Below are 19824 nucleotides of genomic sequence, written 5' to 3'. Positions count from 1 at the left end.
AATCCCAGGCAGCTGCCCCAGAACTAGAGTTATTGTTAGGGAGGCTGGCATTCTCCTCTGCTAACTGAAATCAGTGTCTGAATGGCACAAAATGGTTCATGCTGACCTTTTATTTAGAGTGGGTTTTTTTAAACCAACAAAACTCTCAAGGCAGCATTACAATCAATAAGACAAACTAATACAATAAAAATACCAGATGCAATATGAAAAGCAGCAGAGGTAGGACACAAACACAGGAGCAGGAAAAATCAATTCAACTACAATTTCGAAACAAAGATCCCTTGAGGGGCAGGACTTTCAAGTTATGCTTTCAATGTTACCAAGAGAGCTGCATTCCCCCTTCAAATGAGACATATTTCAGAGCTTTCTGCCTTTGACGATTTTCTTATTTATGTTTGCAGAACTGCAGAAGTGGCCTTAGCCAGGGCATCCGACACAAGAGCGTCCTGTGCTGGTCTCGGTTGCTGATAGCTGAGATGGGGAATATCTGTGGCCCTCCGGGTGTTGTTTGGACTACAGTGCCCATCATCCTTGATTACTGGCCATGCTGACTGCTGGGAGCTGCAGTCCAATGCCCTCTGGAGGGCTTCAATTTTCCCAACCCTGACTTACAGCAACACTACAGCAGGGGATGGTTGATGGCAATGCATCTCTCTTCCACAGAAGGCAGTGATAAGTCACCAACTTGGATGCCTTTAAAAAAGGATTGGACAAACCATGGGGGAGAAGTCTATCAATGGCTAATAGACATGATGGCTGTGCTCTGCCTCCATAGTTGGAAGCAGCAATGCTTCTGAATCCCAGTTGCCAGAAGCCACAAGAGACAAGAGGGTTCTTGTGCTTGAATTCTGCTTGTGGGTTTCCCACTGAGGCATCTGGTTGGCTGCTGTGAAAACAGGATGCTGGACTAGATGGGCCTGATTCAGAAGGGTTCTTATTATGTTATGGTATTCATGCCTGCATTGCACCTCTCACAGCTGAGTGCCGGCCCTGCTGGTTTTGCCATGAATACCTATGTGCCCCACTCCCCAAAGAAATACTTGAATTTATGATGAAGCCTGAACCATGCCCCTGGAACATACAATTCCGCTCCCTTGGGAACGACCTACCTGCCACGGCATGAGGGTCAGAGTAGAACTCGTCCAGCTGCGAGGTGGAGCAGTCCAGAGCGGCTTTCAGCTTCTTTAGCTTGGAAGCTCCAGCCGCGATCCGGAACAAGCCCTGTGTCACGACGGAAAAGAGAAATCCTCTTAACGGGGGCAGTTTCTGCACCATGACAAAATGTCCTTAGCACCTGCTAAGGCTGCACCTTACACCAAGCAGCTCGCTCCGTCTCAAAGGTGTCAGCATTCAGTTCAATTAAATACGCATCACTTTGATTTGCCAGAACAAAGAGCTGGGTCCAAACCAACAAAATGAATTTCTACAGGGACAAATGTCAGGTTCTACCCTTAGGCATGAAAAATCAGATGCACAAATATAAGATGGAAGACACCTGGATTGCCAGTAGTACCTGTGAAAAGGATCTAAGGGTCTTAGTGGACCACAAGCTTCACATGAGTCAACTGTGTGATTCAGCAGCAATAAAAGCTAATGCTATTCTAGGCAGCATCAACAGACGTATAGTGTCCAGATCAAGGGATGTAATAGTATCACTCTATTCTGCCTTATTCAGACCACACTTGGAATACCGTGTCCAGTTCTGGCCCCCACAATTTAAGAAGGATGTTGACAAGCTGGAATGTGTGCAGAGGAGGGTGACCAAGATGATGAAAGGTCTGGAAACCAAGCCTTATGAGGAACAGTTGAGGGATATATTTAGCTTGGAAAAGGTAGAGAGCAGCTGAAGCTCCCACTTGCCCAGACTGGTGCCCTCCAGAAGGCTTCGGACTGCAACTTCCAACATGATGGGAGTTGTAGTTCAAAGCACCCGGAGGGCACTGAGCAAAAGGGAGACGATGGGTACCCTACCTCCTCCTTCATGCCGGTTTCCAGCAACATCATCACACACGCCTCAATCGGGAGGGCAATTTCACGGCCGCTGCGCTTGAGATGCTCTTCCAGGGGAGTCCCAAAAGCTGGCTTCTCACTCCACTTGTCTAGCAAAAGAGGCACAAATGACAGTCAGCAACACTACTGCAAAGCAGTAAAAGGAGGGAATCTGGAGTAGCAGTGAGCAATAATATGAGCAGCTTCGAACCTTTCACTTGGCAAAGCCCTTTAAATTTTCCTCTGGGAGAGTAGCAAGGATGTCAAGCCTGTGCAAAGTCATTGTAAAAAAAAAGAAAAGACAGACCGACAGCCAATGCCCTCGAATATTGCCTATCTCTGTACAACCAGCTGATGCAGTTCTAGATGCTAGGGCTCACAATTCAAGCAATCATATTTGCCAAAGACTTGACTACTGACTCCTGTGCAAAAAAGCCAGGCTTTTCCTGAAGGCCAAATTCACATGGCCTCTTTGGTGAGTGTCATTCATGCTTCGAGATGCTCAGTGCAAGCTCCAAACTGCAAGCTGTTAGCAAAATGAAACCACCAGCCACCAGTCTGTGGGGATTTGCAATTGCTTGCTTGCTATGAAACTAGACTTTCCTGTGGGTCTTTGAGAACATATTCCCTTCTGTGTCCCAGAATCCAATTACCATAGGCCACACTGCTTGGGTCACAAACTGTACCTATGAAATGGTAAGTTGCATGATCACCGCATTGGTGGGATGTGTAGTGGATGAACGTACTAATGTATACATTGATAGGTAAGCTTATATGTGAACTGGTGTAAAAAAAAAATGTGGGAAAGGACACTGTCAGGAGAATCTGCTTACTTAGGCTGTACTAATAATGTGTCAAGAAGGTTTTGAGGGAAAAATGCAGCCTTCAGCCAAACTGAAAGAAAGTAGACGCAGAATTCTTCCTGCTAATTCAGGTCTGCTTTCCTTTGAGAATGTGACTTAATTTTGGCACATGTGTAATGCAAAGGCAAGGGAATGCCTCTATATAAGACTGTGTAACTTTTAGTCCTGTGGGCACCACACCTTTATGGGTTCCCCAGCAGCCGCTGTTGTTCTGACCAAATAAAAGCTGTCTTAAACATTGTGACTGAAGCAGTTATTGAAGAAAACCCACTGCAGATCAAAGTATTTTCTCCTCTCACAGGGACCAAGTTTTCCATTGTGCCTCTGCACACATATTCTCCTCACCCACCCTATTTTGGTTTTTCTATATGGTGTCCACAATTTGCGGTCTTCCTATAGAGTGAAGCTAGAGCAGACTAGCTTGCCACAGGCACAGAAGCAGGTTGACCTGGTGCAGAAAGGCTCATGTCAGCCGTATTTTTGCCAGTTGCTTACCTGCCTTGTTCCAAAGGCCAGCAAGATTTGAACACTCAGCCTGTGTCAAGAGCAAATCAGTACACACCTAAACAGGGGTGTGAACTAGCTCCAAGAGGAAGGCACAGTATGACGTCATCTGGCTGGCTTTAGACAGGATTTGCTCACAGGATATAAAGGTGCAGAACCTGCCCCTTTAGGCAAACATGAAACCACAATGTTGACAGATTAAATGTTTGGAAGGCTGTTCAATCTGCTCTTCAAGACAGCAGAGGCTGCTATCATTATAGCGATCCAAATTTACCTTTGTCAACATTGCAATACGGAAGAAATAGTTTTTTCTTTTTTTAATGGCTCTTGCATATCGTTTTGCACGAGCCAGCTTCTTTTCTCCCCAATCTGCCAAGGAAAACACTTTTAAACTATTATTTGCTCTTCTAGTTGAAAGATGGAAGAGTTAAGAGTATCAGCAGACTGTTAGTTATGCAGGAAGTGCTAGCAATGAGATGTCTGAGGTCACTCCAAGGCTCCTGATGCTTCTGCCACATTGCCGTGGCACAAGGCACCAGGGTGCACAGAACCACCAGCACCCAACTGGGCACTTCCCAAGCCCCTTTCCTGGGCAGAAGATGAAGTGCATCAACATGGAGAGGAGCAGAGCACAAGCTATCTTCCGGCTCATCGCCAAATGACATGCAGAAACATTTGGATAGGACTGCAAGGGCCGGCCAAAACAGAATGGCTGACATATTCCTCTCCTGCTCAAATGTAAATTGCCACCATACTTCTTCAGAGAGACCAGGAAGACTCCAGTGCAATTCTGTGTATCAGATGGTTGATGGGTTTGCAAAGAGCCACTTAAAGACCACAGGCCCAATCAGGCCCACTGAGCCTCTACTTCTCCCCCTCTCTCTTGCTATTAAGTCTACACTTTGCTCTGATGATGTGAGGAGCTATTAGTATCCCCAGCCTAGATTATTCTGCACTTTGGTGTCAGGCTGCACATGCACACATCTGCATTATGATGAGTAGACACAGCAGCCAGGACTGCTGCACTGCGTTATCTGAGGCACAGGACATGCAGGTGCCCTGGGCAGATCTCTTCTCTTCACTGCTGCATGGCTGGGATGCTTGCCATACCGTGGTGTCTCCCATGGGGCAAGGGGTGGGGCATGGTGCCAACAAGCACCTTCAAACCTGGAACAGCCATGGTTCCTTACTAGCCTCCCATAATGAGCTTACAGAATTTACTGCCACAAAAGACAGTGGTGGCCAATAAATAAGATTTAGATAAATTTGGGGGAGGCCACATCTATCAACGGTCATTTAGCCATAGTAGAAGACCCTATTATTTTAGAGTGCTGGTTTTAGTTTGCAGAACTCTTTACACTGGTTCTGAATGAATAGCAGCTAGAAAAATGACTTAAGGCTTTTAAAACAGCAGGACAACTAAGTGTTGCAGTGTGGAGCAGACTCCTGTTCACCGTTCCAGCAAGCCAGCCAGCCGGTTCACAGCCCTACTCCAGGATACTCCATTTCATTCTTCTTCCCACAAGTGGTTCATCAGCTTTCATTTAACACTGAGCACCGCCCCCAATCCCCCACTGCCTTAAGGATGATTTTCTGAGCCCGGTCTTGGCTGGGGCATTAATAATAATAATAATAATAATAATAATAATAATAATAAATATTTTTACACTTCTTCAAACTTTGGAATTGTTTCTGCTGGTATCTTACCGATAACCTCTCTTGCACTTGGAAGGTACTGTGATGGCTAGGCGAGAACTGTCATTTGCCCCTGTACTATAGAAATGGAGGGAGTGGGAAATTATCGCCATATAGAACCTCCATGTACTCAGGCAGGCTACTTCTGAATTGTAGGCACCGAGGCCACCACCTCAGTGCCCTGCTTGTGGGCTTCCTCTGAAAGCACCTTGCTACTGGAAAGAAAGCAAGAAGTAGCTTTGGGGCTGTCTCCAAAGGAAGCCATACTCAAACTAGACCCATTAAACTTAATGGGCACGGCTGACTTTGGTCCGTTAATTTCAATGGGTAGAAGAAGTAGAAGAGTACTACAGTAGTAGAAGAAGAGGAGTTTGGATTTGATATCCCACTTTATCACTACCTGAAGGAGTCTCAAAGCGGCTAACAATCTCCTTTCCCTTCCTCCCCCACAACAAAGGTGAGGTGAGTGGGGCTGAGAGACTTCAGAGAAGCGTGACTGGCCCAAGGTCACCCAGCAGCTACATGTGGAGGAGCGGAGACGCAAACCTGGTTCACCAGATTATGAGACTGCCGCTCTTAACCACTACACCATTGTCTGCTCTTGCAAGGCAACTCCTTTGTTCCTCTGACTTAGAATTCATTGACAGGTGGCCTATAGAGTCTTTTCAAGAACCCTGCAATGCCTGTTACTCAGCTGTCCCTCCCTGTCAGGCTTAGACAACCTGGCTCCCTCTAAACGTTTTGGACTGCAACCCCCAATATTCCCAGCATCGTACAATCCTACTAGGATACATCTGAAAGGATGGAGAAGGCTGCCCTTGCCCTGCTACTCACTCCCCAAAGGCACCTCGCTTGCTTCCAAGTTTCTGAACGGCCTCTTGAAAGCCCAACCCCGATGTCTCAGGTTCAAATCTTTAGCATCTCAAGGCTGGGAAACACCTCCTCTCTCTGCCTGAGACATTGAAGAGCTGCTGCCACTCAAGAGATAATACTAGCCTAGGTAGTATCAGGCAGCTTCATGGATTCCTAAATATGGCAATCAAAAAAGCAACAGGTGGGCAGGAGAGGTGGTGGCTCTGGGTGGGCAAGCCAAGGGGTGGATCTGGCAGGCTCATGGCATGGCGCTGCCCCCTGAGGAGTTTCAGACCAAATCCATCATGGTTTGTTAGTGTATTAATAGAGGCTTGGAAGAATGTCAGAAATGCAGCTGCAGAGAGGATGGGGGGCAATTTGGGAAGATGGTGTCATTAAGAAAGGCCCCGTGTCCTTATTCCAGAAAGATGGCATGCCAAAGGGGGAGAATAAAAAAGAAAAAGTCAGAGGAGGAGAGTGCAAAGATGGCACAGGCAAAAGCAGGAGGCAGAGCGCAGGTTTACTTTACCTTGATGGGCCTGGATTTCAGGGAGCACCTTTTCTAAGACTGCTAATGCTTTTCTATGGTAATCTGCTTGTGCTTCTAATAACTGAGAATAGAACCCACATTTTAAAAACAAAAAGTTAGCATTGGATGAACACAACAAGAACAACAGCAACAACAACAACAACAACAACAACACACAGGCAGTCGGATTAAGCATGTGAAATGTATGTCTGCAGAAAGGAAGAGCTCTCGGAGGAGAGAGAGGTACTCACAGAGACAAAGTAGCGGGCGTAGTCGCCTTCTTTGGAAATGAAGTTATACATGTCGGCTGCAAGTTGATCCTTTCGGGCAGAGGAGGAGGGGAGAACAAGACAAACTGCAAGTCAGCAATAGCAAAGCCCATGGAAGGCACCACATTTCCAAGAAGAAGAGACGAATGCAAAACCCGGGAGCTTAAACTGCCCCCTCCCTGGGCTGCCTGTCCACCAGCCATCACGCCAGAACACCTCCTAATGCACAATCCCATCATGCTGTGCAAATTCTGCACATCAATGGCCCCTCGGTCCATATCCATAGCCACACATCAGGTCAAATATTCCTTGGTCTACCTGCTTTACAGAAACATGATTCTATCCATTATTATAATGTTGATATGGCTGTAAACACACACACACACCAAGCTTGACAATACAGTAGGCAGTGCGTAGTGCAGGGCCACATTTCCTTCTAGGCAACCTTCTGGGGGCCAAATGCTAGTGATGGGAAGGGCAATAGATGCAAAATTTTGCCTTTGCACAGTAGCCTAGCTTCAAGACCCACCCACCCAAATTAAATATATTTTTAAAAAAGATACTTTAAAATTCAAGCCACATGCAAGCTAGGCAAAACCACACAAGGGGAGGGAAATAAAAGGCTGGTAAAAGGTGTGAAAGGTCCCAAGGGCCAGAGAAGAAGGCTTGGAGGGCCACATCTGGCCCATGGGCCTGAAGTTTCCCACCCCTGCTACAGCAAAATGTGTGGTGTGAGAGGGTGCCTGAGCATAAGAATATAAGGCAAGCCTGCCAAAGGGGGCCCATGTAGTCTAGCATCCCACTTTCACAGTGGACAATCAGATGCCTGTGGGAAATTGGCAAGCACGATTTGAGCACAAGAGCACTTTCACCCCTCCTGCGGTTCCCAGCAACTGGTATTCAGAAGCATTACTGCCTCCAACTGTGGAAAAGTTCCAGCAGTTGAGCCTCTGCATGGCTCCTTGACCCTGCTGAACACTAGCAGAACCTCAATAAATTATGCAATGCATGTAACAGATACAAAGCAGCAGGGTGACACAATAATAAATATAGGAAGAGGTTGCTAATATACACTAATTTGCCTAATTTATTTTGATCACAGGATTTGGCTTCTCTTAGCACACTTTTGGGCCATGTATGAGATACACAGAGTTAGCTGTAGAGTAAGGATTTACAGGAAGGAATAGCCATTGAGTACTAGTAAATTAGAGAGGTTCTGTGCCCCTAAACTCCCTTCCCCAGTGCAGGATGTGACCCATAGAATCAGTTCTTGAATTATTGGGGTGGCACATACCCACAAGCCCTCCCCCAGAATTTAGCCAAATCATGTCTTCCATTGCCTTGTCAAAACAATAGCTAAGGGGAGCTAGACTTTCCTGGCCAGGAGGTTAGTTGTAGAGGCAAGCAAGTTTTGGGCCGACAAAGTGGAAGAAAAGGCTGGTAACAGAAGATGTGAAGTAGAAAATACAGCCCAGCAGAAAGGAGATGGGTGGATACATTTTCTCTGGGGGGGAAACTGGACAATGTCTTTGGTAGCCAGATAAGGAGGTCAGGCCTCCCTTGCAGATCTGTGAATCCAGGTGGGAAAGGAGATCTTGGGCAAAGACTCTATGCAGTTCTAGATGCTTTCAAATAAATAAACAAACAGAATAAATAGCCCAAGACTGCATACATGCCATACATTTGAAGTACACACACCAGCAAGAATCCTGAGAACTGTGGTTTGTTATGGGTGCTGGGAATTGTAGCTCTGTGAGAGTTGAACTGCAGTTGCCAGGACTCTTTGTGTGTGTGGTTTAAATGAATGGTATGAATGCAGCCCAGTTCTCCCTGGGGAAGTGTTCCAAGAGTTCTCCACGCACCTTGCATTGCTCGACTTTATTTCCCGCTTCATCCATCTCCTCCTTGAGGGAATCTATCTTAGACGGAAGCCCCTGGAAGTTGGTGGCTGAAGTTTTGTGGGCCTGGTTCCATCTGCACAAAAGAGATCAGAATTATTTTTCTTGCATAAAGAGCACCAGAGAGGGAAAATAATGAGGAGTGATCACAGGTCTCCAATCTACTCCCCCCCTCTCTCTGCTAAACACTTTATGATGCCTGCAGTGTGCCAAGCAGGGTACAGAACATGGGAAGCAGCACAAGCACAAGCACGGGCACAGGCACAGACACAGGTGGGTTCAGAAGCCAAGCCCAGAATCCTGTTTGGCTAAAGCAGTGTGTTGCATTGTGGAACCAATGGACCAGCCTAAGTCTGCTCCATCAATGAGCTGCTCATATTCTTTTTTGTAGCATCCCCTATTGTCTGCTTGCCTTTCTTTTGCCAAATGCAAAAGTGAATTTCTTTTTCCAATGTGTTTCTGCCTAAAGTATGTGTTCTGCATGCATTTCTTTATGTGAAATGTATATTTTGGGGAGATTGAAACTGCATTGCAAAATTTGGAGAAGTCCATAATTGAACAGAGAGTTGTGTTCTGATCTGCAAGCAAGTTTGGGGATGTGAAATTGGGTTGGCCTGTGGCAAAAAGCAAGCCAAACAGATTAGTCACAAGGCCAACTCATGGCCTGACCTGCAGCCACTAGGATGCAAGAGAACATAAGACGACCCTGCTGGATCAGGGCAATGGTCCATTTAGCCCAGCATCCTGTTCTCACAGTTGTCAACCAGACAGATGCCCTTATGAAAAACCAGCAAGCAGGATTTGAGCACAAGAGCACTCTCCCCACCTGCAGTTTCCAGTGATAACTGGTATTGAGAAGCATTGCTGCCTCCAACTATGGAGGCAGAGCACAGCCATCATGACTAGCCTTTCCCTCCACAAATATGTCCAGTCCCCTTTTGAAGCCATCACTACCTCCTGTGGAAGCGAGTTCCACAGTTTATGCTGTGTGAAAGACTTCCTTTTATCTGTCCTGAATCTTCCAATACTGAGCTTCATTGGATGTTCATGAGTTTTAGTGTTACAGTTCCCTGTCTTATGCACCTGCCAACGCACACTCCATTCCACCAGCTATATGTCCTTATGACAAGACAAATAGACACATGGTGTCTGGGGAGCTGGAAGACATCTTGAGAAGCAGAGGAAAGTGAGGAGACAAGGCTAAAATGTCTCTTCCCCAAATGCAGTGGACCAAGATGGAAAGGTTTCTGTTGACTGGACGCGGCCTTACGTAGTAGCCAAGTGCTCCTGAGAAGGATCCCCCAAAGCCATGATGGAATCCTGGTATTTCCTGTGCTGAAGTAGGAAGAGGAATGTGTGTGTGTGTGTGTGTGTGTGTGTGTGTGTGTGTGTGTTTGTATTACCTGGCTCTTGCAGAATCCCAGTCCAGCACCAGTTTTGCAAGCTGCTTCCTCTGTTTTTGAATGTTGGGGATTTCCGTCTGAAAGGGTAAGACGACAGGAAGCTGACAGTTGAGACGTTTGTTGTGCAGACAGCTATATTTGTCTTAAGTGCACACAAAGCAACACCCGATTCTTGGCGGGTCTTAACAATTGTGTCATTTTAGGGAGCGGGTCAAGCTTGGGTTATGGACAGTGGCAGAAGCAACTTACCTCTGAGAGGAGGTTCAGTGGCTCTAAAATATCTTTCTCAACCTGCACCTCATGGTGAGAGAGCTCCATTGCTAGCTTATTTTCTGCTTCACCACAAGTCTCCAGCATTTTCCTTAAAACATAGAAGAATACACAGTTGCATTAGATGGGTGGATTCCAAGCATTGGGAGGGAGAAAGGAAAGAGGTAATGAGAGCTCCTTTGATCTCCAGGGCTACTTACAGGAGAGCGATGTAAGGTTTTTGTTTTTACACTTAAAACCAAAGTTTCAGGAGCAAATTCATGAGATCTGTTTTAGCTTGTATTCTTTTTTAAAAATACTGAATTGGTGCATTTGCCTGACATGCATAAAATTAGGTCACTGGTTATATCTGACCAAATGACAAATGACCATGACCAGGAAAAATAAAAGTGATGCAACCCTTACCCCAGCAAAGTTTCATCGCTTAGCTGCAGAGCGCCTTCCTGCATATTCTGAGCAAAAGCAGTGAGAGGAAGCTTTTTCTGTGGAGAGAAAACAAATCCTGCTATCGTTGGGGTTAAGGAAATGCCAGGTCCGATGCTACTTTCCTACTGAGTGGGGAGGCTAACCTGATGACTGAGTGTACCATACTTAACAGACAGTGCCAGTCTTCAACAGCTACTAACCCTGATGTCTATCTTCTATCTCTATCGTCAGAAGCAGCATCCTTCTGACTAACAGTTGCTGGAAATGGCAAAAGGGAAGAGTGCTGTTGCACTCAGGCTTCCCACTGGGGCATCTGGGTGGCCCTGTGGGAACAGGATGCTGGACAAGATGGGCATTTGGGCTTGATCCAGCTACAAGGCTCTTCTTGTGTTCCTAGTCCATCAACTTGTGAGCTGGAGCATCAATTCCAACTCTCTCCAGCAACTGTGAAGATGGAACCTGTGATGGGTGGCAGCATTTTTTCAGATTAACAAATGTGGAGAATCATTTAAGGCCACTCCTCTTTTTACTTGCTTGCAATCAAAAGCCCTTGTTTATAATTCAAAGAGGTTTTGGGTTTTTTGCCTTTTGATTGAGAGGGAGTGATTTCAGTTAAAACTTCTATTGGGGAAAAGAGGGACCTGTGGGTGCTTCCTGTATCTGCCTCTCTCAAGATAAGCCCAGATGCTGGGTACAGGAAGCCAATCATGTACAGAGATACTTGAACGGGCTGGTGCACTCTGAGCCTTCACAAGCAGCCCCTGTTCCTCAAAGCGTGGCCAGCACCTGCAGTGCTGGAGTCCCCTGACTGCTCCCAGCATGAACTCCACAACTGCCAGCTAAGATAGGGCTCTGGGTGGTGCTGGGTGAGCAATGTCAGAGGAGGAGGCAGTTAGTTCTGTTAAAGAAGTCTAATGTGCAAAATTTCTGTGCAAGGCGGAGGGGAGGGGAACCTCCAGCCTGGAGGCCAAACTTGGCCCACTGGGGTCCCTGTTTGGCCCATGAAGCCAGCTTCCCTGAACTGCATTCACCCACCCACAACTGATGTTATATATTATGTCAGGTGTGCGGTGGGTAATATTTGGCCTGCTGGGGTGGAGATAACAATGTGGTTAGGAACTAAACCCAAAAAATATTACATGCAAAAGTAATGGGGAGTAAGAGCATCATGGCAAGGTCAGGAGAACTTGAGAGATTCTGCGAAATTACAGAGGCTTCTGGAAGATGGCTCACTTGCCAGAACAAGAGCCAAGCACCCCTTTTTCTTTCAGATGTTGGGCAGCACATCTGGATGAGCTCTGTGCAGTGCTTAGAAGAGAAAGAGGAGCCCAGTGGAACAGAAGCACTTGGGGAAGGACAGACTTGAGGAGTGAGGAACTTGGAAGTAGGGCACCAGCTGGCGAGCCATGGAATCACCCTGTTGGGGTCTGCTTCCCCAGCTTGGGAACTGTGAGCTGCGTACTTCTTCTTCCTGCCCCGACAGCCCCAGATCACTCATGCAGCCCAGCCTGGACTGTTCTCTGGGTGTCGCTACCTGATTCAGCCAAAACATGGATCTCCCCGAACTGGCCTGATTCAGCTTGGCCAAATTTGGTGCACAGTTCTCCATGGAAGGGGGTTGGCACTTACATGTCTCTTTTCTGCATCTGTTCCAGACTGCCCATGCAAACACATGCCTAGCCTCTTGCAGGAAGTGTGGCATACGGACCTCACGTTGTCGAGACGGCGCTCAATCTAGATGGTGAAGAAATAGGGAAGGGAAACTGCACATGAGGCTCTTTGTACTAGGAAGCCACGTCTAGCACTTGCACCATGAAACTCAACGTTTATTTGATCCAGCCTCATTACCTCCTCTCCCAGGTAGAACCCTGGGAACAGAGCACTGTCTGTCTGGCCAGACATGCCATAAAGTTTCACTGCCTTGTTTTAAAACTATTAATTGTTAGCTGCCTCAAGCTGGTACTTTTTTTCCAGACAGCACCCTTTCAACCATGGGGCAACTGGCAGGTCTAACATTAAAGGAAATGCCACTGTAGGAAGGCAGGGTTGCTTGCAAGGAATTGCAAGCATTTGATAAGGAACTGAGATTCCCTCTGTGAAAGAATCTTCGTTCAAATATCTGAGAGTGCAAAGACGTCTGCCAAGTTCTGCTGGGAACCTCCATGCACAACAGCAAAAGGAATGTGGTTTATCTGTGTTTTGATGAGTCATGAGGGTTAAAAGGAGGCCTTCTGGAATGGTTTCTGTTTGAACAAAACCAGCCAAAAAGAAAAAAAAAAGAAAAAAAAGGCAGAACAAGTTTCAACTGTAGAGAGGCATGTAAACAGATAGGAATCCTCTCTGCAGCCTTTTAAAATGCTGCACTTAAAAATATGGGTAGCCTGAACACTTCTCACTCCAACCAGCTGGTGAGGGGCCTGGAGACCAAGACCTATGTGGAAAAATGGAAGGCACTGCTTATAAGTAGTCTGCAGGAGAGGTACTATGATAACCAGCCACCTTCAAATATTTGAGCAGCTGTCACATAGGTGACGGAACAATTTCTCTGTATCTGTCTATTTATTTTATTTATTAAACTGGACCAGAACAAACAATTTCACAGTATAAGGAAGACTATTTCAATTACATGTTAGAAAGAACTCCTTGATAGCATGAGCTGTTTTAAGAGTAGAGCCTGGGAAGGTGGCAGGTTCTTCGTTGTTAAAAGTTTTTAAGAAGCAATTAGATGCCCACCTCTACTGTAGGAGAGGATTTCCTGCATCAGCCAATGACCTTTGAGGGCCCTGCCACTTCTGAGGCTATACAGGTCTGCCTAGTTGCATTCGCTTTCCAAAACCTGTTACGTGCAAATGATGCTAGACTAGTGTTTCCCCAAATCTTTTTATATTTGGTAGATTTGTATCCTGCTTTTTGACTGAAATCCTCAAAGCAGCTCACAACATGGCATTGGGTGCTAATATGCTGTGGTGGCAGAGTGAAAATCTGGTTGGCTCCCGTGAGAACAGGATACTGGACTAGATGGGTCACTGGCCTGATCCAGCAGGCTCTTTTTATGTTCTTAAGACCAACTTTTGTGTATTAAAACTTGAGACATGCTTCTGTCCCACCCTCAAAGAGATGCACACGCATTTTCCTAAGCAGCTCCCAGAACAAATGGCAGGCACCTTCCTTGCAACTGTAGGGTAGCCCAGGCAATGTGGATCCTTGAGAGCTCCCCCTTTGTCCAGCACACCAGACCTCCTGAATGGGACTCTTTGGGTTCTGTTATTCCTACTGGCTTTGCTTCTTGCATGGATTTTTAAACATTAGAATAACAGAATTGTAGAGTTGGCAGGGAACCCAAGGATCATCCAGTCTAACCCCCTGCAATGCAGGAATCACAGCTGAAGAATCCCTGACAGATGGCCATCCATTATGGTTGGTTAGGATCTGTCTGTCTCGGGACACAATGGAGAAGTGAACCTTTGGGGGTGAAGTCAAAACTGTTGGAAGCTTACAGCACCTGCTGTAGAGACTGATACGGGAGAGACATGATTTGTTGCAGCTAGGGCAGATGAAGGTTTTGCTGATGATGAACTATGGTGTTACTTCTCTCTATGCTACTCCCAGGGGTCATTCCTCCTCTGGTCACTCTAATGGATGCATGACTGTCTGTCTTCAGGCACTGTAGTTGTCTTAAAGGGATTCCCACACAGAGGGTCATCCAACATCTGCTTTAAAAGCCTCCAAGGTAGTCTGTTCCACTGTCAAACACCTGTTACTGTCAGAAAGTTCTTCCTAATGTTTAGTCAGAATCTCCTTCCTTGTAATTTGAATCCATTGGTTCAGGGCCTCCCCTCTGGGGCAGCAGAAAACAAGCCTGCTCCATCCTCGATGTGACAACTCTTCAGATATTCAAAGATGGCTCTAATATAACTCCTCAGTCTCTTCTTCGCCAGGCCAAACATTCCCACCTCCCTCAAATGTTTCTCACAAGGCTTGGCTTCCAGTCCCTTTAATCAGTTTTGATGCCCTACTCTGCACACGTTCCACACTAAGGCAGAGAAAATGATAGTGCTGTTTATGCGTAACAGTGATGCTTCAGAGATCCCGCCCCCCCTTGCCTGTCTGTTGCAGTAGCTGACATATCCTCCTCCCTCCCTTGGGATGTCACTACTGCCAAAGTACTGAGACAAAAGGCTTTGCAGCGCCCATCTGCTCCACTGGGCATAGAATGGCTTGTGCCCAGGGCACAATTCAGACCCTTCTCATGCAACACCATTTGGAACCATGGCCCTCAACCACGGCCCAGTGAAGCGGGACAGAACAGTGGCAGGGGATCCCCCTCATCATGAATTCTGTGATGCTCAGCTGGATCCCTGCTCTGCAAGGCTTGCCACAAACAGGATGTTCAATCTGCTGCCTCCAGCTCGGTTGGCTGATGCAGCTGGTGAGCAGACTGGAACATGGAGCAGCTTCCCCTCAGAAAGCTGGAACAGCATCCAAGTATTTCTTCTGGCCCATACACTTTTTCTTCTTTTTCTTCTTTCCCTGGCCAAAAAGCATCTTTCACTTGGGACAAAAAACATGCAACTGAGAAGAGTCCAAGTCACCACACAAGAAGCTGTTGACCTTCTGTTTGGTTAACGCAGCTCATTCTTCCACACAGCCACCAGACATTTAAGGCACAGAGGAAGATGCTCCTTTGATAGGTCAGTTGTGCATTGTGGAGACGGATGCACACAGAGTAGGACTATACACAGCCTTGGCCCCTTTTGGCTCCATGCTGTGAGGCAGAGGGGCTCCAGCCTCACAGCTCGGGAACAAACTGCACTTTTGAAATGCCAACTTTTCAGTTCTCCCAGCAAGACTAGGAACATCACAGATGTTCTTATCAGCAAACAGCTGGTCTTAAAGTCTACACATCTTTCTGCTTTGCAACTTATTGTTAAGCCCTTTGGCATTTAAGTGAGTCCAGAGCAACGTACGGAAAGCTTCCTTCTGTCAGAAGGGGCCCTACTCCATCTCTGGAAATTAGCATGTTTAAAACGAGAGCATTCCAAAGGACAGAAACGTTTTCTGCCATATGGCGAAACACATGGAACTCCACAGGAGGAGGAGATGCAACTGAAAATGTACACCCAGCATCAGACACACTTGGAAGGATTCTGTTCAGCAGCAAAGCCAAACAAGCAAGTGAGCAAGCAGTTCCATTTGGGCGTTGACAGGTCAAGCGCCTGTGCATGGGAAGCCCATGCTAGCAAAAAAATGGTTTGCCAACAGTCGGCTGGAACAATTTCTGGCTTCTCTCCACCTCCCTCCACTCCAAATATTTCATATGATCACCAAGGCAACAAGGCACTATTATTATTTTTTTTTAAAAAAAAGATCCTTAGCTGCAGATATTTACACAGCAGCCCTGCCAAAATCTGCTTGTTTCCCCACCTCTCTGATTCAGAAAGACCATCACCCCGTTTAGTCACGTGAAGGAAAGTTGGAATATAAAAATAAAATAAGGGAAAATAGCTTCTGATCCCACGTCTATAAAACAAACAGCTGAATCTCAAGTCTGGAAGGTGAAATATAGCTAGGCTGGAAAACACAGAGAAAGGAGGCGGCTGTGGGCAGTGCAGTCTAATTAGGAACTTCACGTCCTGCTTCCCTGTTTCCAAATGAAAAGCCATAAATGTATACTGATAAGCATTTTACAAATTCAAGAGAATTTTTATTTTTTTTAAATTGTATTTAGTTGCTTTCACTCATTTTTCAGTAATTCCTTTCATTCTACTAAACTCAGGGGACACTGCAGTAGCAATCCACAGTACATTTTTTATACGGATAGCATGAGAAACATAGCAGTCATAATTTACTCTGATGAGTGGCAGATTAGAAATATCTCATGGGATCATGAAGACAGGGGCATCCTCTTTATCTTCCTCTGGAGCAAAGCGGGTAAACATGTGTGCTTCGAAACACAGCTGAAACCCATGGGACTGAGCAGGTTATGAGTGAGGTTAAATGTAACATGGGGGGGGGGTATGCTGCTTGCACAACAGTGTTTCTCCTTCCTCTCCTCCCCCCAGCAATCCCCTCATGACCCCAAAATCTGCACCAGAAGGTTGGGGGTCCCTCCAGAGCAGATTTTGGGGGATCCAGAGGGGGAGAAGAGAAAGTGTCCTCCCACTTGTGCAAGCAGCTTTCTGTTGCGCAAGTGGGAGGACACTGCTGTTTGTTGCTCTGTGTGATCCAACAAAGGAATGAGACAAAGCTCCCTTCGGCAACTGCAAAGGATCCAGATTTCAACAGAGACTGACGAAGGGAAAGGCGGAGCCTTTGCTTATCAGGAAACTCTCTTCAAACTCAGACATGTGCAAGAAGCCACAGCCAAGAAGTTCTAAGTAAGGCTATGTGCTTTGCACTCTTCTGAGATCTCTCCTCTCTCTCTCTCTCTCTCTCTCTCACACACACACACACCCCATGTCTGAGACATACATGGGACAATTTCAGCTTTTTGAAAATCTTAGCTTACACTTATTATTTCCTTTATGGCTGGGAGGCCAAACTTCAAAATATAAAGGAAACACCCACTGAAATCTCAGGTGCCCAGACCAGGGGGCAGGAATAATCTGCACAGCTTGCTGCTCCTGCCCTGGGCAGGAAGAGAAAAATGGGAAGGCACCAAATGCAGGAAAATGAGAGGTGCATAGAAGTCCTTCCTTGGGAGCACCCTGCATAACAACCAGCCCAAGTCCTTGGTGTCCAACTGATTCTTTCTGCAATAGAATTGGAGAGCAAAGTCTCAAGGTGGTTGTTTCAAAGACTGCCCCAGAAGAAGGATTTAGATTTTAAACTTGTTAGGCTCAATAAGCATACTTTTGTGTACCAGGCAGCTCCCTCCCTTCTTGCCTTGCCTTGGTAACTAGACAAATTATGTAAAACAATAGATGTTTATTTACTCAACCAGAATGATTTGCAGAGGTCATTTCCCCACTTAAGTGGAATAGAGGGAGGCCTCGTCACAACCACACTAAGACCTGCCATGTTGCAGTATGCACAGTGACTCTGAATACTAACATGTCTCAGTTTTTATTTCACTTCTGACCACACTGCCTGCCCTCCAGAACCTTTCAAATTCCCTTCTGGCTAGTGTGGTAAATTCCTTCTTCTATTGCCTGAAATTGTGTTGCAGCTTTCCCATCCAGCATGTGAGAAACAGCCAGTGCCTCCCCCGACCCCTCTTCCAGAGGCAGCCATTAATTAATAAATTATAATACCTGTCGCAGATCTTCACTGAGGACTTCAGTTTTCTCCGCTCTGTTGAGAAAGAGAGGGGAGGGGGAAGAAGCACTGAAATGATCTGTATGTAAAGCAAGGTAGAACAAATATGCATTTGTATCTAGGAGCACCACCTTGTCTTCTGAGGCTAGCCTTCTCCAAATTGGGGATCTCCAGAGGTGTCTTGCACTACGACTTCCATCAGCCCCCAGCAAGCACAACTAGGTTGGCCAGGGCTAATGGGAATTGTAGTACAAAACATCTCTGGAGATCAAAAGCCTAAGAAAGGCTATTTTAGAACTACTTATGGCATCGTGCTGCTGTCTATGGGGTCATGACTGCAACATGCTTCTCTCACCACAGCACAAATGATGCATGCCCCAAGTTGAGAGCAGATCACCACAAAGGCCCAGTCTTCAATTGCCTATTTGGCCACACAACCATGAAGTCCACTGGGTGACCTGTGGACAGTCCCCCCATCACCCATGTATTATCTACCTTACAGAAGTTTAAAAGGACAAGACCATGGGCTGCACAAATAAGCTCCATGAAGGCAGGGCAGGGAAAATGTAATACAAATAAAGCCCACACAGGGACAGCTATGGGCAGAATTCTTGCATGGCAGGGTTGTGGACTAGGTGACCCCGGGGGTACCTTCCAACTCTACAATTCTATGATTTCAGAAGAATTAGATGCAGTGGCACGGAGAACTTGTGCAGCAGCACTACAGACAGCACCCCAGAGCTGTGCGCTCTAGAAAAACACTCTCCCCATTATGCGGATGTGAAACTCTACCTGGTCTGAGGCAATCCTTGGCAGCATGTTTTGAAAAGCATTTTTCCATAAGCTTGCGAGCTGGCTGCCAGCCAAATTTATTTATTCGCAGGCTTCATGCTTTTCCTGGGAATTGGCAGATTCTACATAAACCCAAGGATGGTTACTGTGCTTATTTTCTTCCTCCTCCCAATGAGAGAGAAAAGTTCAAAAACACAGGCATCCCAGCCCCTTCTGAGCCATCGATTCGGAATGGTCTCACTGCATTCAACAGCAGCCAGGGCATCTTTCTGTCTTGTAGTACTTGGGCTCCCAGCCAGGAGCTTGCACTAGCTTGGTGAAATGTTTACCTTAAAAAAAGCAACTCGGCTCAGTGGTAGACCTGTGCATGCAGTAGGTGCAATTCCCAGCTTCTCCATGTAGGGCTTAAGGAGACCCTAGTCTGAAAACCTGGAGGGCCATTGCCACTCAGTTAGACAATACTGAGCTAGATGGACCAACTGTTCAACTTGCTATAAGGCCACTTCCTATGTTCCTATGTAGACCAGCCCATTATCAAAACCAAGAGGGCTAGAATCTTTTAAGGAAAATATCATTGCTCACTTCCTTCTGTTTTGCGCTTGTCAGCCTTTGACTACTTCAAATTCTTTGGTGAGGTGTTGAGAACCTGAGAATGCAGAAGACACATCTGTATGGAAGGGGACTGATAAGAATCAGGGTGAGGCTTCTCCTTAGCCTTTCAATATATCGGGTTTTTCTCCCCACCCCAATTTTCTTTTATAGCAGTACAAAGCCAGCCTACACAGGAACAGTGAACGACTTAAGAGAGATCCGTTTCAGAACAAAAATGAAATTTTAGAAAGGATACTTAAAGAGCAGCATTTTCCTTGATTTGCTAAACCTCACTAAACAGGACACCGATGGAAGTAAAATCCAGCCATTTTAGCCTCTCGATCCAGCAAGAACATGCAAGAATGAGTTATAGCAATCCTATTCAGAACCCACAGAAGCAAGCAAGCAAACAGAGGTTTCAAAGAAGGCTCCCCTTTCCCTGGATGGACTAACCTCAAATGGGTTGGAAGATTTTCCATAAATAAT

At 46.3% G+C, this 19824-nt stretch overlaps 1 protein-coding gene across 5 annotated transcripts in view; it reads right to left on the bottom strand.

The window, feature by feature from the left end:
• Nucleotides 1–19824, bottom strand: part of ARHGAP17 (Rho GTPase activating protein 17) — a 56641-nt gene that overhangs the window by 17909 nt on the left and 18908 nt on the right. For all 5 annotated transcript variants that reach the window (XM_081840633.1, XM_081840634.1, XM_081840636.1 and 2 more), the window contains exons 2-11: nt 17952–17991; nt 12328–12432; nt 10678–10754; nt 10252–10363; nt 10003–10079; nt 8564–8675; nt 6684–6752; nt 6433–6514; nt 1972–2099; nt 1110–1221 (exon numbers count right to left, since the gene is read on the bottom strand). In XM_081840633.1, the coding sequence (XP_081696759.1) occupies nt 1110–1221; nt 1972–2099; nt 6433–6514; nt 6684–6752; nt 8564–8675; nt 10003–10079; nt 10252–10363; nt 10678–10754; nt 12328–12432; nt 17952–17991 (914 nt within the window). The remainder of the gene's footprint in view (nt 1–1109; nt 1222–1971; nt 2100–6432; nt 6515–6683; nt 6753–8563; nt 8676–10002; nt 10080–10251; nt 10364–10677; nt 10755–12327; nt 12433–17951; nt 17992–19824) is intronic.

This window comes from Podarcis erhardii, assembly GCF_964252035.2.
Source record: "Podarcis erhardii genome assembly, chromosome: 14".
Taxonomy (NCBI): Eukaryota; Metazoa; Chordata; class Lepidosauria; order Squamata; family Lacertidae; genus Podarcis; species Podarcis erhardii.
Note: the sequence above shows the minus strand (reverse complement) of the source record. Positions and strands in the feature narration are given on the sequence as shown.